Consider the following 22,102-nt stretch of genomic DNA (forward strand, 5'->3'; position numbering starts at 1 on the left):
TTTGGTGCTAGCTCCTGCTCAGAGCCCCAGCCTCTCCTTACACACCTGTGAACACAGGGAACTCACCACCTTATGCATGTTAGCACAATTCCAACAGTGCCTCCTTTTGCAGAAATCAGGCCTTGGTGCTTCACATAAAGGGTCTCATCATGGGTAGGCGTCTCAAATGCTACCTCGATTTGCAAAGCTTCAAAAATGTATGCTACTGTGTTCTCAGTAACCGTTTCCACCAGATTTAATATAAATCTGTTGGTTATAGAAGACTTAGAGATTAAGTATCAAAAATAAAATTAAAATTACCTATAATTTCACTACCTAGAGCAGGGCTAGGGGCAAGATAAAAGGATTTCTTACTTCTCATGTTTACAATCTACCTCTGTGTGAACTACCAGTCGCCTGAATGTCATCCCTTGTGGCAGAACCCAGGTGGCAAATCCCTCCTCTCCAGGGCAGACCTTCAAGTAGTTCAACAATAACCTGTACTGAGCTCCAGATGAACTCACCTGATTCTCAGAATGGCTGTCAGACAGCTAAATGATAGCTGGAGAAGTGAGGCTCAGAGAGGGCAAGTAACTTCCCCAAAGTTGCACAACTAATAAGGGGCAGAGCTGAGATTTGAATCCACCCAGTGCCAGACTTAAGTCTCCTCTCCTCCAGACAACACATGCACCATGCTTTCTCTTTCTCCTCACAGGAGCTGGATTCCAAGCCATTCGGCAGCTCGGGTGCTCATTCATCCATCCTCTCTCCCATTCATCCATTTATGAAGTCACTTGATATTTTTGAACTCAGGTTCGGTGACAGGTGTAGGCTGATGTTGTCCCCAACACCGCCTGCCCACACTCTCAAGACTCCACCCCAAGGTCCTCAACTCATTTATTACAAAACACTGGGTTTATCACATTGTACTATGAACAGCTCCTGCCCAACCCCCAGGCTCAGAGAGGCAGGCTGGGTTAGGGACGCAACAGCCCTCTCTTGACAGCCCCTTCCCCTTGCATGAAAGCCTTGGGTGGGTGGGGGTGCCTAGACCAGGCCTTGGAGTGGTACTGTATTTATAACACCAGGTATATATATATATACACACATAGGCCATGGCTTCCCTCCCACGGTGCCTTGGTAGGGTGGCCACCAATGTCCACCTGGGAGAAAATCAGTCGTCCGTGGCAGGGAGTGGGGTCGTTCCCAGAGCGAGCACAGGCAACGGCATCAGTTCCAGTGGCCGGTCAGTCAGGTAACCCAGGCGGCCTGTGGCCTTGGACCAGTCCTGCCAGCCCCAGGAGCTCTAGGCCACCTGGATCTGCAGGTCCTCGTCCTCGTCCAGGTCGCTGGCTCCATCCCCAGCTTCCTCGGTGCCAAAGCGGGCACTGCGGATTTTCCCGAAGAGGGGGGCGTTCTGCTGCTGCCTGCGAAGCCTATGGGGCGGGTGACAGTGGCGGCAGGGCGTGGATCTCATCAGCTGGTGATGACAGCAGCTAAGTCTACCCTAGCACGTCCCCCTGCGAAGCACCAGGTTGGGCCTTTAACAAACATTACCCCATCACACCATCCTCCCAGAAGTCCCTGAAATGATGGCGGTACTACTGTCACCTCCACTGTACAGACAAGGAAACTGAGGCACAAAGCAGTTGAGTAATTGGCCCAAAGTTCCACAGACAGTAGGGAGTGGGGCTGGCTCTGGAGTGGGCATGAGGGGCGAGAGGGGGTTGAGGACCGGGGGCCTGGAGAGGGGAGCTGCTGCTCAAGGTCATGCTCTGGGATTCAAATCCAATCCAGGCTCCAAAGACCACAAGGAGAGAGTTTGGGGGGTGGGGAGTCTGAGTCTCCTTCCTCCCCAGTGTCAGTGAGGAAGTGCTCCACCCTCGTCCCTCCCCACATTAAGGTTCCTAAAGCCAAAATGTATGAGGCACACTTGGACCCTGGGCTGTGAGGGAGATGCCCAGCCCCCAGCAGAGTAGCCGCCTGGCGGCTTCTTACTGGAAGGCATGAATTATTAACTGGGCAGGCAGGGGCGCAGGCAGGGCCTCCATTACTGCGCTGTGATTTAGTGCGCTGTCCCCGGAACATTAATGCGCAGAAAGTTGGAAAAGAAAACGAGGCGGAGGTCCTGGGTGGCCACGCCCTCCCTGAGGGAAGCACTGGAGAGGCTGGGCAGAGCCTGCCTGTCCATTCTGGGAGTTTATGGCTCCCAAAGAATGTGGCCAAAAAGGGCACAAAAGCCCTGGGGCTAGGCGGCCTTTTACGGGGTGTGTGCTGGGGTGGGATGGGCAGAACTGGCCAGGCTCAGCCTGATTTGGACTCGTGCCTGGGCTCCTGCCCAACACTTTATAGGTAACATCCCAGGCAAATGGAGAACCGAGGCTTGGTAGCCCACATCACGTGCCCGTGAGGTCTGGCTCCAGAGCCTGTACTCTTCACAGACACGCAGCACGCAGCAGCACGCAGTACGTGTTTAGTAAATAAGGACTTGGGTGGCAGATGGCGAAGGGGTGATGGCCACAGAAGGACTTACCCTCTTGTGCCTCAGTTTCCTCATCTGCCAACCTCATAGGAAAAAAAAATCTTTCTCTTCCCTTCTTACAGGAGCACAATTCTTGTAGCACAATAGCTGACCCAACTGTAAGCCCCCCACCCTGGGGGCGGGGGTGTAGTTACAACAGCAGCGGACAGTCACTCAGCGTTTATGATGTGCCAGGTACATACCAGCTCAGTTAATTCTCACCACAGCCAAGAGGTAAGAACCATGATCGTCCCCATGTTACGGAAGAGGAAACTCAGTTGCAAAGAGGCTACGTGAATAGCCCAAGGTCACACAGCTCTGAGCACGGAGCCAGGATTCCCCCCACCCAGGAGGGCTGGCTGCGGAGCCGGGCTCCCTCCAGTCCACGGCACAGGAGGATGCGAGTGACGGCCTGCCCAGGGCCTGGCACTGTGGTCAGGGTGCCCCTCAGGTGAGGGGCTTCTGAAGTGGGGAGGGGCTCGGGCTTGATGTTCTCTGATAGGCGCAGGGGAGACATGCAGAGTGTGGGTCCAGGTCTACCGTGGGCCGGGGCTCTTCCTGTCGCTCTGATTCCAGCTGGCCTGTTGCCCTGCCTTGGCCCTGACCTGTGTGGCCACCCTTCCGGCTCTGTGGCCACAGGAGACAATAATTTCAGGTTCCCAGCTGGTCTCACTTCCTGCACTCCCCTTCCCTGGTTTCCTTGTCCTTCCAGCCTGGAAGTCACAGGATTTTGGCCCCAGGGAGCCCGGCCCTCTTCCTTCTCTGTCTTCCCCTCTAACCTGAGCTCCAACCCTGCCCGGAAGGAGGGAGGTTTCCTTCGGCTGGAAGCCTCTCTGCCCTGTTTCTGTGTCCTGGGCCAGGAATCCTCTCCCCGCTGGAAACCCGGTCTCCCCCACCGCCCCAGGGGTGTCTGTGGGGCCCACCTGGACTGCACATGCTCTAGCTGCACCTGCAGGTTCTCGCTCTGCTCCGTCTGCTCGTCCAGCGACCGCTGTAGCTTCCGTGCCTGGTTGTGGGCCTCATCCACCTGGGGAGTGAGTAGGGCCAACAGCATGGGGGTCACCTTGGGCTGGGCCAGCCTGGCCTGCCAACTGCCATTCATTGGTGGGAACGTCCTGTCTCTCCTCTGAGACGGAGACCAAGGCCCATGTCCTCCAGGGAAGCATCCCTTTTGCTCCTCTCCATCCCTGTTGCCCCTCCCTTCTAAGTCTACCCACCCTCCAGAGCTCCGAGCTGCTGAACAGCCATCAACCCATCTATCACCAATCTGTCCACGTGACCAACCATCCATGGAGATACCCATCTGCCCATGGAGATGCCCGCTTACCCACTCGCCATTCGTTAAGTCTATTCAGCCGCCCACTCGTCCTGTCTGTCCATGTGTCCTTCCACTCTCCCAGACACACCTGTCTTTCCATCCATCCATCTTCCTGTCCTTCTTTCCCTGTGCATTCATTCTTCCACCCCCTGGTCCAGTCAGCTGCCTATCCATCTTTCCTTATACTCATCCATCGTCCATCTGTCCACCCACCCACCCAATCATGCATCAGCATCTGGTGTCACCTCTCCTCCACCCACCCTTCTTCCCTCCCTTTCCCTCCCATCCGTGTGCCCACCCAGCCCCTCACCCATCTGTTCATCCACCCGTGAAGTGGTCTTTCTGTCTTCCCATTTACCCACCTATACACCTACCCACTCATCCCTCCCTTAATCTACTCAACCTCCCGTCCACCTTGTCTGTCCATTTTCCTTCGCACCCTCCTACCCACACACCTACCTGCCATCCATCTATCACCCACCCGCGCTACCCTGGGCACATCCTAAGAGTCAGGTTCATGCCAGGCGCTGGGGACGTGACATGGATGACGCTCTTACCGCAGCGGAGGCCTGGAGGCCGCCCCTGGGGCCCCAGCGGTGCTCACCTCGTCCTCGGCCTGGGCCAGCTCCTTCTTGAGCTCCTCCACCCGCAGCCGCAGCTTCTTCACCTCTGCCTCGTGCTGCTCCACCCGCCGGTTGGCATGGGCCAGCTCTGCCACCTTCTCCTGGAACTGTTTCTTCAGCTTGCCGTGCACATGCTTCAGGTCTGCCAGCTCCTGCAGGGGGGCAGAGATGGGGGGAGGGGGAGGGGTCAGAGGGCAGCATGCCAGGGAGTCCCACGGTGTCAGGCAGTTCTAGGGGGTGCTGATGTCCCTTCTCCCCCCAGACTCTCTCCACCCGTTGTCTGAAGGCCAGCACTAGAGGTCTGGCTGAGCAGCTGGAGCCCAGAGGTGCTGTCTAGCGTGGAGAGAAGGCCTGCGGGTCGATGAGGGGAGAGGACTGGGTGGGTAAACCAGTGGCTCCATTTTGGACGTGTAACTTGGAGGCGCCTACTGGAAATGACGTGGGATGTCCAGCAGGCTACTGGAGCTGACAGTCCTTCTGGGGAGGGAGGCGGTCTGGAGCCTTTGGTATCCACAACAGATGGCACTGAAAGCCCTGGGTCTGGGGATGATCTAAGCTGGGAGCCGGTATCAGAGGAAAAGAGATCAGAAGCCACAGCGGCCGAGGAGAGGAGACGCCAAGCCCTGAGCTCTGTGACTGCCCCGAGCCTCAGTTTTCACATCTGTGAAACAGGGCTAGGCACTGCCGAACGGTCTCCGGAATCCACCGTCTGTGCTCCACCCCCACCAGCCTCGGCCTGGTCTAGGCCTCCATCACCTCGCTGCCCCAGGGAACAGTGACAGCGCCGGTACAGGGTCCACAGCAGGGGCCCAATAAACGCAGGCGCTGCAGTTCCCGCTGAGCCTGACCTAGGGGCGCTGCCCAGGGTGAGCAGCTTCCAGTGTGATTGCCACCTTGTCCTTAGCTGTTACCTCAGGGATCCCCGGGCCCCTGTGGGCTGACAGTGGACACACAGTAGGTGCTCTGCCCTTGCTGAACAGGGAGGCAGGGCTGCTCCAGCCCTGGCCAAGCCACCCACTGCCCCACCTTGTTCTTCTCGAAGAGCGCAGCCTGGCTGGCCCGCAGATCGCAGTCCAGGGCGCTGGCCGTTTGCCGCCGCCGCCGGGCCAGGGCCTCCTCCAGGTCCCCGACCTGCGCCCGCAGCTTCTTGTTCTCCCGCTCCAGGCCCAGCTTCTCGGTCTCCAGCCGCTCACGGCGACCCCACTCAGCTGCGTTCTCCGCCTGCAGCCGCTCCATCTGCAACAGGGCAGGACAGGGTGAGGGCCCCCGGGGCGGGAGGGCATCCAAGGGCCTTTGCTGGATGCTCTGTCCACCCCACCTCCTCCTGGAGCCATTTCTGACTCCAGGAAGCAGGCCCAGCTGCAGTGGCTATAATTAACCTGGGCTATTTCACGGTGAGCAGGATGTGAGGGTGCTTCTGGTCTCTGTGTAGGAAGGATACTGCCCGCGGTAGACTGGGGTACCCCACCCCGGGGTGTAGCTGGCTCCCCTCAGAGCACAGGCCTCTTTCCAGTGACCAGCTGATGGAGGCAGGGCCCCTGGCACCCCAGCCCTCCCAAGTCCCGCCAGCGGCCCCACCTCGCCCCTCAGCTCCGCCATCTTCCTGTCCATGCTGGACCTCGCGCCCAGCTCGTCCTCCAGGTCTTCGGACATGCGGCCCAGCTCGTCCTGGTGAGCCTCCTTCAGGATGCTGAGCTGCAGGACACAGCCCAGCCTGGTTATGTGAGTACCACCCGGCTACATCCCAGAACCAGCTCTCGGGGTGGGCACTGCTGAGGAGTGCTCAGCAGGTAGGTGGTGTCCCAACGAGCCGCCAGGTGTCCAGAGCTGACCTTGAACCTGACCACTTGAGCCACTTCCCACACATCTCATTCCCTGCCTTATTACCATCTAGCCTCCCAGTATCCACTCGTAGCCCCCTTTTCCACAACAGTAGCCTAAAGTGAACTTTAAAAAAGATAAATCCAACCACGTCCCCATCCCAGGTTCCTTAGGGTAAAGACTGACCCCTCCCTATGGTCTCACAAAGTCCTCCCACCTCTTTCTCCTTAGTTCACAGTGCGGCCTCCTTTCTAATCCTCAAATACACGCTGTCCACCCCAGGGCCTTTGCATGGGTGGCTCCCTCTGCCTGGTACACTTTTTCTGAGGTATTCTGCAGCATGGTCTCTTCTCATTCTCAGGCCTTGGCCTAAATGTCCCTTCTTCAGGGAGGCCTCTCCTGTCCTCCCCACCTGGAGGACACTCCCCCCTCCCACGAGAATGGGAGCTTGGGAGGACACAGAGTTTGTCTGTCTGTCTACCTCTGTACCCCTGTATGGCCTGGGCACAGGGGAGTCCTCAGTGTATACTGGCTGAAGGCATCCAGTGGCTCTGACCATGGTCTGCGGTCTGCGGTCTGAGTGTGGGTGTGGGCTTGGCCACATCAGAATGACCGGGGGCGCTTTTGAGATGATGCAGAGTCACTGTCAACAGCAGGAAATTCTAACAAACTGCCGCTTAGTACAGAGACAGGGATGAGCCTTAAATACATGTCTTGAGGGAAGGAAGTCAGATACAAAAGTGAATCTTTATAACTACCTGTGAGATGGCACATTTTGTTTTATTCACTTTTCTGCAAATGGCTACACTTCCCAATTTGAAGAAATTAAAAGGATAGATTCCTAAACCCAAGCTCCAAAGATGATGATTCAGGAGGGTGAGGGTGGGGTCTGGAGATCTCCATTCTAGAGATTCCCTAAGACCTGTGTCAATCCTCCCAGGGCTGAGTTTCAGGCTCTGAGATCGGGGTCCTTCCGCCTTCTGGAAACACAGCCGACCCAGCCAGCTTTCTCTGGGCGGCTGTGCCCCCTGCTGGCCATGGGGGCCTGCACAGGAGGCGGTAAAGGCTACCTAGCCTGACCCCTGCCTGCCTAGAGCTCCGGACACCATGGTGAAGCCGAGTCCCCTTTCTGCCTCCTGGAGCCTCACTTATAAAAAGGGGGACAGCGTCCCGATTGCCATGAGGCTTCAGTGAGCTCTTGCACTGGCTAGGCACCCAGTGACTGCTACGTCCAGGCTCCTCCCCTTAGCCTTGGTCTACAAAGCTCTCCTGGGAACCTCATCTCTCACTTACCGGCCTCCAGCCAGCCACACTGGCTTGTTCTGGTCCCAGGACCTTTGCATTTGCTAGGCCCTCTGCTAGGAACTTTGCCCCCGTATCTTCTCAAGGGTGGCTCCTTCTCGTTGCCTTAGGTCTTGCCTCAGATGTCACCTTCTTAGACAGGCCTTTGCAGACCTACCATCCCATCACTCTTATACTCTTTTGACTCCTTATAGCTTATGAATTTTTCTGGCTGGTTTCTGTCAGTGTCCCTCCGTTTCCTCCCAAAAGGTGAGCTCCTGAAGGCAGCGACATTGTCCGCCCCAGCACTCAGAACAGTGCATGGCACATGGCCAGTGCTTGACAATGAACGAATTCCTTTCTTTCTTCCATTCCCAGTGCTGAAATTCAGCACAATGCTGCTTCCTCCAGGAAGTCCCCTGGTTTCCAAGACTTACTTGCTTAAGCATCTCCTGCTTGGTCTTGCTCAGCTCCTCATACTTGATCTTCCATTGGCTGAGTTCCCCCTCCAGCTTCTCAATGTTCCTGCTCAGTGCCAGTTTATCCCTGGGGAGGAAAGAGGGAGAGGCAGACATGGCGGTGAGCCCACTTGGGTCCTCTGTTCAGAGTCCTCTTGTGAAGTCTGCACCTGCAGAATTCATGGCCAATATCCTTGGCTCAGCATTCAAGGCCCTGGCACCCCACCCTGTAGAAGGCACCCTGGTTTTGCATCTCTGCTGGAACTCTACCCCTCCCACTACTGCAGGTGCCCAGTTCGTGGTGTGGGGCGGTGACTAGACCTCCTCCAGGGCACTGGCTACCCCTGGCAGGTGCTTCCATCCCCTGGGCTCCAGGGTCATCTGCCAAATATGACCCCTGCTGCTGCTGCTGTTTCATGTACTGGGGTTTCCTGTAAGGCTTGGGTTGAAAACACAGTTCTGCAGTTAGAAAAGCTGGGCAATACTGTCTAGTGATTCTCAGACCTAGTGGTCCTTGCTTGTCATCGCCATGGGTGGAATTCCCACGTCCCTCCATGACCCCCACCCTGCACATGAATGAGGCCCTATGGGTAGGTACAAGCACAGTGCCTGGCCCCAGCACATCCTAAGTGCACGTCTCACTGCACGCCAGCGTGCTGCGTTTCCCGATCCCACACCACACCTGTCTCCCTTCCTGAGAGTAACGGTTCTCTCCTCTAACACGAGGTTCTTAGAGGAGACAATGCCACCTTCTACGATGCATGTTGGAAATCCATTGGGGGCATTTTTGGTTATCATGATGACAGGGTCATTTAGTGGGTGGGGACCAGAGGTACCCAATCCCCTGCAATGCCCAGGACATCCTGCCCACCCAGGCATTACCCTGCATCCCGGGTAACATGTACAGGTCTCGCTGGACATCCCTGGGGGTGAAAATGATCTGAGCTTAGAACCTCACTCTGGTTTATACACATAACCAGGACATGCCTTGTGGACCAGCAGGGTTTTCCAGGAACAGAACCGCTGTATAAATTGAGGGAAGACTGCACTTTGCTTCATTCAGAACTTTACCGAAGGCTGTTCACCTCTCAGGAAATCCCATCCCCACAGCGACACCCCTTGGGTATTGGGGTTGCCAGGCCTGCACACCTGCACCTGCTGCTTTGCTAGGTGTCCTGGAGGTGACTTAAATGGGCAAACAGGCATAAAGTGTCAGTGTATGCCTACCTCGGAGCACGTGCTATGTAAGCACTTGCTGTCACGGTCATATCATCACTATCATTCCACATAGAGTCACCAGATTCTCATTACCTTGTATTTCTTCTAGTCGAGCTGGGCCCGAGCTCCTCCCCATCACAGTACAGCTGACCCTTAAACCACAGGTATTTGAACTGGGCAGGTCCACTTACATGCACATTTTTTCAATATATACATAAAGTCGGCCCCCTGTATCCCCGGGTTTGGCAGGACTTTTGATCTGTGGTTGGGATTCTGTGGCTGCAAAGGGACAACTCCAGGTGGAACCTTAGTTCTCAAACTTAATTCATTCCAGAAGGCTGTTTGAGAACCAAACTGTTTGAGATGCGAGACGTTCAATGACCGAGGTTTGACTGTATATGCCTTGTTCCATGACATTTTATATAAGGGACCTGAGCCTCTGTGAATACTGAGGGACAACTATGGTTAAGTTTTTGAGGCATCAAAAGCTATACATGAATTTTTAATTGCGAGGGGCTCAGCACCCCAACCCCTGTGTTGTTCAAGGGTCAATTGTACATACATGTTATTATAAATTCTTTTCCTTCCTACTTTATATTCAGTTAGCACATTAGGTTGATTTTTGTTTGTTTAAATAGAAACGTATTGTCTTATAGTTCTGCAGGCTAGAAGTCCAAGGTCAAGGTGTTGGCGGGGTGGGTTCCACCTGAAAGCTGTGAGAATCTGTCCCATGCTCACCCCTAGCTTCTAAGGGGGTGCTGGCCATTTTTGGAGTTCCTTGGCTTGGAGAAGCAACACCCTGATATTCGCCTTCATGGTTACATGGCATTATGTTGATTTTTTAGGAAAATCGTGTATAGCCAGGTTATACTATCTATATATTTCATTTCTGGACAGAAAAGGGGATGTTATAAAATATTCATTATAATCCAGTTTGTGCACTGATCAAGGTCACTGGTGACCTTCATGGTCTTTTTTTAAATTCTTTTTTAAAATTTTTAATGATTGATTTTAAAGAGACCTGCCTCACCAACTGCAGGCTCATTCACATACCCAGCTGCACCCCTGCCATCTCAGACTCAACACGTCCAAAATCAAGTTCGCAGCTGCCACCGCTCAACCTCTCTGTCCCTCCTTCCCTGGTTAAATTTTTACCCACGGCACTCTCCCCACCAGAACGTAAGCTCCACAAAGGTGGGGATTTCTGGTCTCGTTTTTGGCTGGATCCTCCCAGCCCAGCACAGTGCCTGCCCCAGAGCAGAGGCCCAGCACATAATCCTGGAATTAATACAAACAAAACTTGTCTGGGGTCCTCGGGGAGAGCACCCCTGCTCTAATGTTGCAAGACTCAAGCCCAAACAGGACAAGGCCCCTTCAGCAGGTCTCACGTTCTGTGACACTGGCTTTCATTCTGTGATGCTGAGGGTGCCCTGGCCCACCCCGCTGGCCCCTGCCTGCCTCCCGGGACTCACTCTCGTTCCTTGAGCAGCACCTTCTGGGACTCATCCAGCCGCAGCCGCAGGGCAGTCAACTTGGAGGCCTCTTCCTCCACAGTGGCTGTGTCCTCCCAGGGCAGCCGGCTGCGCTCCTGGCGGCCTGAGCTGCCCCGTGGGCCTCCGGCCCCTACGCTGCGTGCCTCCCAGCAGCCCTCGGGCTCCTCTGGTCTGCTCTTCAGCAGGTTCTCCACCAGCTCCAGCTCCTGCAGGGACCAAGGGGTAAGATGGATCAGTGGCTGCTGAGCCCTCTTGGCCTCTCCCAGGACCTGGGTCTGAAATCAGCTTGGTGGGTAACCTTGGGCAGGTCACACAGCCCTTCTGTGCCCCAGCTCCCTGTTTTGTAGCCTGTCTCTCCATCCTAGAAAGAGAAGGACATGGCGTCCTCTGGACCTCCCACTTCTTGTCCTGGAACTGCACACCGAGTCAGCCACCAAGGTTCCCTGTATACTGGAAGATTTCTCAGGAGCGGTAGTGAGCTCCCTGTCACTATAAGTATGCAAAGATATGGTGAGGCATGGGTGTGAATCAATTCAGAAGCGGGGAATTCTGACAGCGAATAATAACTAAATTCCTTTAAAAGGAATTCTGGCTCTAAGACTCCATTTTTCAAGGGCAAACACTAAGGCACCAGGAGCTAAGTGACAAGAGGAATGGTGAGGTGGCCCTGCGAGCAGAACCAGCTCCTGCACAGGAAGCTGTGGGGGATTACCAACCCAATGCCAAGCCCCACTTCCCCTCTTGAGCCTCCCCTTCCCCTCTGCCCCGTCCCTGTGCACCCCGAAGGCCTGTCTTGGCCACAAACCCCAGAGACTCATGGCCTCTGTTCCAGCCTGGCTTCCCCATGGCCTTTCCCCATGAGTGGGCTTGCCCCTTCCCTGGCTGGTCTTGGTTTCCCTACTAGACTTCTTGGATGGTGGCTCAGAGGACTCTTCAAGGAGTGAGATTCTACTCCGCTTGTATCTCAGAGTCTGGGTAGGGGCCTCAGGTGCCACCTGATCCAAAGCTCTGTTTCACAAACGGGGAAACAGGGAGGGAGGAACTTGTTCTGGGTCACAGAGCAAAAATGTGGCTGGGCTGGAGAGCAAACTCAGACAGCAACCCTAGGGCTCTTATTGCTGTACTTGCCACCTCCTGGACTGTGACTGACAACCAGGACAAGGACAGGACCGGAACAGACCGTGAGGCTGGCTGACAGGGGCTGTCATGGTCTGCCCCAATGAAGAGCAATGAATGCTACCTCCAAATACCAGGTAAGCCTGGGCAAGAGGGAGCTTCAGCTCCCAGGAGGTAACGGTGCCCACTTTAGCCTACAGGGGTGGAGGAGCCAGGGCAGGGAAGGGAAGGACCAACCAAGAATCTTAGCTAGAGTCTGGGGACGGAGCTAGGAGCAACCTGAACTCGGCCTCTGCCTCTAGATGGCCTTCTGGTGACATGCCCACTGGTTCAGGGGAGGCTGCCCTCCATACCCACCATTAATGCTCCAGCCATACTGATTACACTTGCAAGTTCACCTAGGTTCAACTCCCCAGCAGCTTAACACCCGCTGGGAGACATGGGTCCTTAAGCTCTCCATGCCTCAGTGGCCTCCTCCATAAGGCAAACACCCCCGGGGGATGCTGTGAGAATGGTCTAGATAACGCACATGCACCACTCACGGCTCTGTGTGGATGCCCGCTGCGTGACGGGCGCTGTTACTGCCAGTTCCCAGACTCACCAGCTCCTCTGCCTCTGGGCTTGTGCACAGGCCGCTTCCAGGCCTGAGAGTCTATCTGCACTTTTCATAGCTAACTCCTGTGTGTCCTCCTAGTCTCAGCTTAAACAGGGCCTCTTTCAGGACAGCTACAGTGAAGCCCCCTCCCCAAAGACTGGATCTGAGCTGCTAGTGCCCTCACGGCCCCCACCTCTCAGCTTTGTATGACGCTTGCTATAAATGTTTACCTCCCCACCCTCAATTCAAGTTGAACGAATGAATGGATTCAGCGCCACTACTAATGGATGCCTTTCCCGCAAGTACTTAGAGCCCCACTCCTGCTCAAAGTGGATGATTCCCTGGTTCTGTTGAATACTCAGGTGTGAGAGTGGAGGGACCACAGGAAACCAGGACTCTGCCTAAGGGGTCTCCAGAAGGGAGGTGACCTAGGGCCCCAACAGGTTGACCCACAGGGCTGAAAACTCTTAGAGCACCACGCCCTTACCACCCCCTTGCTGAGCCCGGCAGCCTCCACCTCTGAACATAATCAGTCAGCCCCGTCCACTTTTGGACCAAAGGGTTAAAGCCCTGCCCAGCAGCCCCGCCTCCTCCACGCACCTGGCTGCTCTGGGGCCTCTCTGACCCGACATCGCGCACGGGCTCTTGCTCCCGCTCAGGCTCTGTCTCAGGTCCATCGGGCGTCGGGTCAGTGGCTCCCCGGGCACCCCGGAGCCGCGCCAGCTCTCGGCCCCGCGCCTCGCACTCGCCCTGCGCCTCCTGGCGCTCGCGGCGGGCGCCAGCCAGCTCCTTGGTGAGCGCGTCCAGGCGCTGGCGCAGCTGGCGCACTTCTTCGCGGGCGCGGTTGCGCTCCGCGCGCACCTTACTCCACTTCTCACGCCAGTTGGCAGTGCAGTCCGACCACCAGCGCATGGTCTTCTCCATCTGCGCAGCCCGCGCGCGTGCCTCCTCCAGCTCCCGCAGCCGCAGCTCCTCGCGGCTCTCCCAGTCCCCGTCGGCTAGCAGCGCTGAGGGTGCCGGCGGCAACGGCAGGGCTGGAGGCGGCCCCGGGGAGGGCGTACCGCTGGGTGGCGTGGGAGGCAGCGAGTCTGCTGGCCCCATGCGCTCTGGCGACGGGCTGCCTAGGATGGTCAGGAGGCTGCCTTTGGACAGCTGTGGGGAATCGGCCAGGCGGGGGCTCGGCCCGTGGCTCATGGTGCAATGGGGCTCACAGGCTCCGGACTTGAACTTGGGCTGGACTCAGGGGTGGCGTGGGGGTCTTTTCGCGGATGCGATACCACTGTGCATGATGGCCACCTCTACCGACTGCTCTCCTGGCCACAGGATGAGGGATGCCTCCTGGCACCTGTAGGAGAGCACACCATTCCATAAGATCATCTATGGAAGGGCACAACCGGCAGAGGGAACAGCATGGGCAAAGGCAGGAGAGAAAATGGTCTGCTCCAGGAAAACTCTCATGAGGCTGGAATGGTGAGCAAGGGCCTGCAACCACGTCCTCACTGGCCTACAGACTCCCCGCTTTAGTCCCTTCTATCTGCAGCAGCGACATCTGATCTGCGACCTGGCCTTCAGGTCCCATCTCACACATTGAGCGACTACTACTCCCCCATCTCCATCCTGAACACAGCATGCTTCCATGCTGACCCTTCTGTCTCTTCCTATGCTGGCCTAATTCATCTCATCCTTAAAACTTATCTGAGATATCACCTCCTCCTAGAAGTCCTCCTGGACCATCTCAAGCCAGGTGGTCAGACCCTGACCTGTCTCCATTACTACACTAACTAACCTTGTTATACCATTTATGGGAGTTCCTGTCTGCTTCCCATTCTCACCCCAGGCTGTGAGTTTGCTGAAGGCAGAAGCTGGTTCCTAGCCTTTGTTTTAGTCTTGGCACATGATGACAATGACAATGACATCTGTGGAGGACTGACTACAGACCAGGTACCATGCCTTAGGTGAATTATTTCATTTATTTGTCTCAACAGACTCAAGGGGAATTAACGGCATTTACTGGAGAGGAGAGGAAGGCTCAGCAAGGGGAAGACCCAGAACTGGTTCAGATATGGTGCCTAGGAGTTCGAATGCAAACACTGGGGAGGGTCTGCTGAATACATGCACGCACTGGAGGTATGATGGCAATAAACCCGTGTCGGTTAGATGGCGGGAGAGTGGTGACATGTCAGGCTCTGTTATTCATGGCATGTATCCCATTTAAAATAAACGAGATACAGTGTCCCTAACCTGTCACATTCTCCGTCTGTGTGGCCTCATTCTAACCACCTCCAGCGGCCCCTCGAGACATCTTGACCTTCACCCCCTACTCAGCTAGCCTGTCCCTCACACAAGCCCCTAAGGCCCCACCCTGATCTCTATCCCTTCCTTTTCTGAGTGACCAACCTAAGCACTGTCTTAGCACTGCCTGGCTAACCCTCTGTGTCCCCTCTTCTGGTCTCTAACCCCCTCACTCTTGGCAGGTGATCTGATGTCAGTTGGCAGTGAAAAGGTAAGCCCTCAGAGTGGCAGTCCCTCCCTATCCTGCCCCAAGCCCCAAAGGCCTCTCTGCGCTGCCCCTAAGAGGATAGTCACTTGCAGTGCAGTCTCTGGTTTAGCAGATATGTCAAGTTTAGTAGATATGAGGCTGTATTTTAATAGTCCAAGTTTAGGTCATTTGGGGATTTGGTGATGCCTTGTTACCACCTGCAAGTCCATACATACAAACGTGTATGTCTCGACCCCACTAATATCTGCCCAATGTTATGCACCCAGACACAGCCATACAGATGTAGCTTTCAGTTCCCAGAATACCACCCACTCACCAAAGAATCCCTGGCAGGCTGAGTGCCCTCTCTGACTCAGGCTCTCCACCTGTGCAATGAGGGAGCTGGCCTTGATTCCATGTGCATTCGCAGACATCTGTGCACACCCTGGCACATTTGTAGACACATACCCCACCCCACACACATTAACACAGATTCAAAGAGACACAGGCAGGCACATGCCTACTCAGAGATGAACCCAATGCACGCAAAGCTATACAGATGCACAGGAAGATGCTCACCTGTAGATAAGAGTCCCAGACACGCCTGACATCTGAAGACATACACATGCCAACACACAGATGGATACACACAGAAAATGCAAAGACACTCATTGCTAAGCAGATGCACACACACACACACACACACACAAACATACATACGGACACTCGCTCTCCTCTTCCCATTTTCCTGGCCAGGCTCCATATGGAGAAGCTCTTGGAAAAGAAAAACAATGTGAGAGCCTGCGGGGGAGGGGAAGGAGGCAGGAAATCCAAGTAGCAGAGTGCCAGCCTGGCAGCCAGGGCTGTGCTGGGAATGGGGGGTGCTACGGGGTATCCCGGGGCCCTGTCTTCTGGGCCCTTCCTGCAGCCCCTAAACTGAGAGGGTAGCAGGGAGGGGACCAGTGCCACATCCTCTCTGCTTCTGGGAGCTGCCGGGCCTGGCATGAGCTTGGCAGGGAGGGGGCAGCCTACTCCTTCCAGGAATCCCAAGCCTGTCGTGCAGGGCAGGGCAGGCGCCACCCAGGGCCCTAATGGCTTCCAGGCGCCCACGCTCAAGGCAGGGGTGGGCTCCAGACTCAGCTCCTGTTCCCCTTCTCAGCAGCCTGGCCGGACCCTTCCTAGGGGCTGGGGGAAAAGGACAGTAGTGGGGACAGACAGGCTGTGAAGAGCCTTCCTGCTATTCCTCCTGCAGACCCAGGGTCCCCTGGAGGGTGCGTATGCACACGTGTGGGAAGAAGTGGGGGTGGGGGGTCCCAAGGTTGGTTTTCGGAAAAGCCCATCCCCCGGCCCACCAGGAACCCTGTGCACCCAGGTAGGTTCAATCAGACCCTGTCAAGCACTGCACACGTCAGCCCCACCCCACCCCTCTCACATAACACAGCCTTGGGGACAAGAACTCACATGCAGCCCTGGTAATGCACACACTCACCAAAAGTCAGATGCAACACAGGCTCCAGCTGCCCTGCCCTGACACCTTTACCCCCCAGGCTCAGTGCCTTCTTCCTATTGGTTGTGCCTATGTGTTTGCAGGGTGGCCTCCTGATTCCCCCAGGGTGCTACCACCCCTCAAGGAGTAGGTCCATGAGGGACCAGCCACCGCAGGCCCCAGGGACACTTCCTCGCCCCAGCCTTCTCTCTCCGGCCTCCCACCAGCCAGATGGGTCTATTCCTGCTCTAATCCTCAGGGTTTCTGCTCAAGCTGCACCCCTCCCCCCAGGACTCTGAAACCCCCACCCATCCTTCAAGGTCAGTTCCACCACCTCCAGGAAATGCCTTGATCTCCTCAGCTCCACGCCCCACCCAGGGAGCACAGCCCTACAACCTTCCACAGCCAGATCTGGCCAGCTGCCCTCTTCTTCAGGACAGGCTTCCGCCCACCCTGGCGGGACTCTTATGCCACCCAGAGCTTCTAGGACAGGCCCTGAATTGAGGAATTGCTTCTATAGTTAGTGGGGTGCAGAGCAGAGGCTGAACTGTGACTTGCGTCCCCTTCGCTGGGCAGTGGGGCTGAGTAGGACACAGAGCTCCCGAACCCCTGCCCCACAGCCATCCTCACTGCTCCAGACAGCTGCTGGCCCCCTTTAGGACAGAAACAAGACTCTTTTGATGATACTCACCTCAGGCGAGGCCCTCAGCAGGTTTGTCCACAGAAAGTGACCAGTGGTTCCTGCTGCTTGTGGACTGGTCTGGAAAACTGCTCCCTTCTTTCTCCATCAGCAAACTCCTACACATCCTTCAAGACCCACCTTCAGTTTCCCCTCCTCTGGGATGCTGTCCCTGACCTCATACACAGATTATGTTAGTGCTCCCAAAGCACTGGCAACTCCCTGTTCTCGGTAATGGCCACTGTGAAGTCCACAAGGGCACCTTGATCTCGCTGGCTGCCAGCATAGGCCCAGCATACAGCAGATGCTGTATAAAATGCTTCCCAGGCTATGGATGAAAGATGGATAGTTAGGGGTCTCCCTGTGACCAGGGAGGGTTGAGCCATCCTAAGGATCGGGAGTGATTTTGTGGCCAGGCTCTGAGACAGGTAGGTGTCTGAGCCTGTCTGTGGCCAAGGTCAGGGTCAGAGGTCATCTCATGGCCAGGTCAGTGGACAGACCTTTTACCAAAGGCAGCCTAATGGTCCCAAGGGGGACAACTCCGTTTTGTCCAAAGCATGTTTAGATGACTCTCAATATCCAGTGAAAGAAGTGAGCAATACTGAGGCCTGGATGGGGGCCAAGCGAGGGGACTTGGGGTGTGCCTGGTGGTCCATCACCTCCCCCCAGCTCAGAACCCCCCTTATGTCCTCCCAGAACCTTTCAGGTGGGGCTATGGGGCCGGCCCATGGCCACAGGCCTGGCTGTGGGCAGGGAGCAGAGCCCAGAAGGAAACCGCAGAGGACAGCCTGATTGGATAAGTACAGGGTCCAAGGCTGGTCAGCCCACAAACTGTGGGCACCTGTCTCTGACCTGATGCCTGGGCTCCAGCCACAGGACCTCCAGGAGAGGGTGAGAGGGAGGGAGGGAGACAAGCTAGGCCTGCAGGCTGGACCTGAGCCCTGGGGTCGACACCCCTGGACTGTCCCAGATACACCCCATTTCAGACAGGGGAGCCATAAAGATAGCCTGGATCACTGATTAGAACTCCTTTCTTTACAAACAGCCCAACAGAGGCCCAGGGAAGCAGCTGCTTGCCCACATCCACATAGAAGACAAACAGCAATGCATGTGTGTGTGTGTGGGGGGGGGTTGTTGGGGAAGCTGGAGTGCTGGGATTGGATGTTTCTCCTCCTAGGTCATGTCTACCTCAAGGCCACCTCCACAATGAGGTCCTTAGGCATCTGGCCAAGTGGCCAAGCATAGCTGGTATGGGAGAAAGTGGAACCCCTTCGTGCAGACTTGCAGACCGAGGCATCTCCTTGATCTATTCATGCCACTAGTTCCGCCTCCGTCACTGTTAAGCTGTGTGATAGCTGCAAGTCCCTGCCCTCCCTGGGCTTGTCTCCTTACCTGTACGTTGGAGGGAGGCACTAACAAGATTCCTAAAAGTGGGCAGACCTTATGCCAACCTGAACCAACCTAACGCTACAACCCTGAACAACCCCCACTTAAGACAGAGAAACTGAAGCCCCGGGTGGGGAGCAGGCTTGGCCAGATATCACCTGCTGGCACCATGAGAACGGGGGCAACAGGGGCCCACTCCTTTCTCCTTGCTCATGGCCTCACTCCACCTGCCCCAACACCTTCCAGAAATTCGCTTTCTGTCCTGTCCAAGGCCTGAGTAGCCTTAGTCCGAACTTCCGAGCCCCCTCCAGGGCTGCGCGGGTCCAGCGAGACGCCCCGCACCCCCTAGCGGCCGGCGGAGAGCGGCCGGGGCTCCGGGGATCCCGCGGCTCTGTCCCACCCACCACACCGCGCGGTCCCCATTGGCAACCTAGCGGGCCCGTGGAGGTGGCCCCGAGCTCCGATTGGTCCGCGCCGCCCGTCCATCACGCACTCGCCATGGTGACTACGTTGGGTCCCCCGGGAGAGTTCCAAATTCCGCCCCCGCCCGATGCCCCCTCCCGCCCCGCCCGGCCCGCAGCGTCCCGCAGGCGGCCCGTCTACCCCACACCCGCATTCCTCGCACCCCCCCCCCCACCTGAGGCCCAGTGTAGCAGGAGATGGGGGAGCTCGGGAAGGGGGCTTGGAAGTTTTGCTTAGAGTTTGGGGTTGCTGCGGACGCGGGAGCCCCCCGCTGCCCCCTCTCTCCACCACGTCCCCCAACTTAACTCCTTCCCTCCCGCGGGAGATCCGCGGCCTGGAGGGAATTCCCGGGACGCGGTGGCTTTCCGTCCCAGCGCTGCCGCCCCGCTCACCTCGGCCGGGGACCCGCGGGCTCCGGACGTCCGACCCGCCGCGGCTGGGCGGAGCGGGCACGGGGCTGGCTGCGGCCGCAGCCGGGAGGGCCGAGGGAGGGCCGCAGAGTCTCCTCCTCCCTCCCGGGGAGGGGGGAGAGGAGGGAGAGGGACGGGGGCGGGTGGGGGGCTGTGGGGCGCCCAGCAAACTGCGGCCCGGCCGTCACCGCGATCCGCTGAGACCCTGGATGGGGGCACCCGCCTAACTTTGGGGCAAGGGGAGCTGGCCTGGACGGCGGGCTCTGCTGCAGAACGGGTGGGACCCCGACAGAGGCCCCACCCCCGCATGGGGGACGGGAGGCAGGGGCTGGAGACCCCGCGGGGCTCGGCTTTCCTGTTTCAGGTTTCCCGAGCGCCCACGAAGTCCTAGGCACCCCGCAGCAGACGTGGGCACCGCCTGTCTCGGGCTGGGCACGTGGAGCGCGCTGACCGACTGCTCGCTTTTGTTAACTGCTTTCTGCCTAGTGCCAGCTCTGCAACGTACTGGACGGGGAGCAGCAAGTCTCGCCAGCTACCGCCCAGAAGCTTTGGGGTTTCCTGCCTTAGCAGTGGCGGTGGGGTGGGGGGAGGGCTAGGGGCCGGGGGTGTCTGCGGTTTTGGTGGGAGGGGGCTGGCTGACTGGAGGGCCTCTTACCACATCCTGTGTCCCGGAGGGCAGACTGAGGTGAGCCCATCAGGAAAGGACCAAAAATTCAGAGGAAGAGAGGGAGGTGGGGTGGGAACCTGGCCGAATTGGGACTTTGCCTCAAAAGTAAATTTAAAATGCTGAAGATAAATTAGTTTTAACCTATGGTTAGCGTTATTTAGATTATGATCGCAATCATGCATGCATTAATTAGAATGATGGAAGAATTGGCTCTTTGCGACAAAAGGGTCACTTTTTGCAAAAATATTTGAGGGTTTCAAACCCAAGGGTCACTCTGGATCCTTTAATGGTCCAACAGTGCCCTGGAAGGTCGTGGTCCTTTCTCTGGCAGACGTTCTCTTGCTCTGTGGTCAGTAGCTGCTCCATGCCTATGGCTTTGCAGCCACCAACTTCAGGAAATCCCACACTTTTTGCAAGATTTGCAGTTTCACTTTTCGTGTGCTTTGCATTTGCATGGTTAAACATTGACAGCACCAGACAGCTCGGGACAGATTTGGGTGGGGTTATGTGAGGTTTGAGAGGGAAGCTTAGGATGCGCCTTGGGCATGTGAGATGGAGATACAGACTGTGCAGAGGACCCGGATGTTCGCATTTTAATGCTCAGGGAGACTGTTGGCTCAGACATGCCCGAAGTTCCATAGACACTAAGGACAGCCATGGACCAAGAGCCCAGAGTTCCTTACAGTTCCCAGAGGCGGGGCAGGCAGAAGGTGAAGGAGGTTGAGTTGATGGTGAACCTCCAATTATAATGGCGTCACAATTGGGCCTTCGCTCTTAAGAAGCAAAAATACCTGTCCTAGGGGTGTCTCTTTCAGGGTGTGGGGTGGGGGAGCCACCTACTCTTGGAACTAAAATGGGTGCTGACAGTAGACTTGACAGTTCTATTTTACATCCATCCTGTGAGCTGGGTGTTGTTAACAGCATCTCAAAAGCAGAAAGTGAGGATCTGAAAGTCAGGCCGAGGGTCACACAGCTGGGAGGCTGTGATCTGACTCAATTTACCACTGTCACTCTTGTTCCTAAAATCACACCTCCAGGCAGCCCTCAGGATGAAGTGCTAATCTGGTGTCAGCCTCCCAGTGCCCAGCCCCCAGGGGTTTCTCTCCCCAACTCAGAACAGTGGGTTTTTTTTTGGGGGGGGGGGCTATTAATTGGGGCTGTGTCAATATTTCCTACACTTCAGCAGTTCTCTCTGTCCTGTACCTCTGCCACCATTTTTGCCATCAACACATAGCACTGGTGCCATTATCTACTTAAATATAATCATTTTACCTTTTAGAATGCACATGTATTTTAGGAATAGGCAAATTGTATTAGTTGGCATAAATAGAAGAAAATCGTAAGAGTACATATCATGTAAACAAGCATCTTTAATGGAGCTAGGAACTTTTTCTTTGTTGAAAAGGGATATAACATGTACATCCATGTTCATAGCAGCATTATTTACAATTGCCAAAAGCTAGAAGCAACCCAAGTATCTGTTGGATAAACAAAATGAGGTCTGTCTGTACAGTTAAAGAAATATTATTCAGCCTTAAAAAAGTAAGGAAATGACTCATGCTACATACAGCATGGATTAACTGTAAAGACATGCTAAATGAAAGAAGCCAGCCACAAAAGGAGAAATACTGTATGATTTATATGAGGTCCCTAGAGTAGTTAAATCCACAGAGACAAAGTGGAATGGTGGTGGCAGGGGGCTGGGGGAGGGGGAGGGGGAGTTAGTGTTCAGTGGGGACAGAGCTGCAGTTTGGGACGATGGGAAACTTCTGGAGATGACGGTGGGGATGGCTGCACAGCACTGTGAGTGTGCTTCATGCCACTGAACTGGAGACTTAAAAATGGCCAAGATGGTAACCTTTATGTGATGTACTTGTATATTTAGCCACAATAAAAAAAAAATCATCAAAAATAAAATGTTGTAGACCTGACCAGTGTGGCTCAATTGGTTGGGCGTCATCCCGGAAAGCAAAAGGTCGCAGGTAAGATTTCCGGTCAGGGCACATGCCTGGGTTGTGGGTTTGGTCCCCGGTTGGGGTGCATACAAGAGGCAGATGATCGATGTTTCTCTCCCTCTTTCTTCCTCCCTATCTCTCTAGGAATAAATAAA

General features: G+C 55.8%; 1 protein-coding gene across 6 annotated transcripts; it reads right to left on the reverse strand.

The window, feature by feature from the left end:
* Positions 1 to 859: 859 nt before the first annotated feature.
* On the reverse strand, positions 860 to 19,367 carry CCDC102A (coiled-coil domain containing 102A). Of its 6 annotated transcripts, none has more exons than XM_090260026.1 (10): positions 19,308 to 19,367; positions 15,619 to 15,676; positions 13,024 to 13,768; positions 10,692 to 10,918; positions 7,981 to 8,089; positions 6,020 to 6,136; positions 5,468 to 5,677; positions 4,423 to 4,593; positions 3,424 to 3,527; positions 860 to 1,415 (listed from the first exon to the last, which is right to left on the reverse strand). In XM_090260026.1, exons 3-10 carry the CDS (start codon positions 13,615 to 13,617, stop codon positions 1,286 to 1,288), a joined length of 1,662 nt encoding a protein of 553 aa, XP_090116152.1. In that variant the 5' UTR covers positions 13,618 to 13,768; positions 15,619 to 15,676; positions 19,308 to 19,367; the 3' UTR covers positions 860 to 1,285. The 6 variants fall into 6 exon arrangements, with proteins under 6 accessions (XP_090116152.1, XP_090116151.1, XP_090116150.1 ...); XM_090260025.1 differs by lacking the exon at positions 19,308 to 19,367 and adding an exon at positions 17,080 to 18,168 and having other exon boundaries at positions 15,623 to 15,676; XM_090260024.1 differs by lacking the exon at positions 19,308 to 19,367 and adding an exon at positions 17,080 to 18,168.
* Between the last annotated feature and the right edge of the window lie 2,735 nt (positions 19,368 to 22,102).

The sequence above is a fragment of the Furipterus horrens genome, unplaced genomic scaffold (genome assembly GCF_987537825.1).
Source record: "Furipterus horrens unplaced genomic scaffold, mFurHor1.1.pri manual_scaffold_13, whole genome shotgun sequence".
NCBI classification, from domain to species: Eukaryota; Metazoa; Chordata; class Mammalia; order Chiroptera; family Furipteridae; genus Furipterus; species Furipterus horrens.

Coding starts and splice junctions, on each gene's coding strand:
- CCDC102A (XM_090260023.1), bottom strand. CDS start 13,617: ATGAGCCACGGGCCGAGCCCCCGCCTGGCCGATTCCCCACAGCTGTCC. Junction 8,090..10,691: donor GTGCTGCTCAAGGAACGAGA/GTGAGTCCCGGG, acceptor TTTCCTCCCCAG/GGATAAACTGGCACTGAGCA. Junction 6,137..7,980: donor AGCAGGAGATGCTTAAGCAA/GTAAGTCTTGGA, acceptor TGTGTCCTGCAG/CTCAGCATCCTGAAGGAGGC.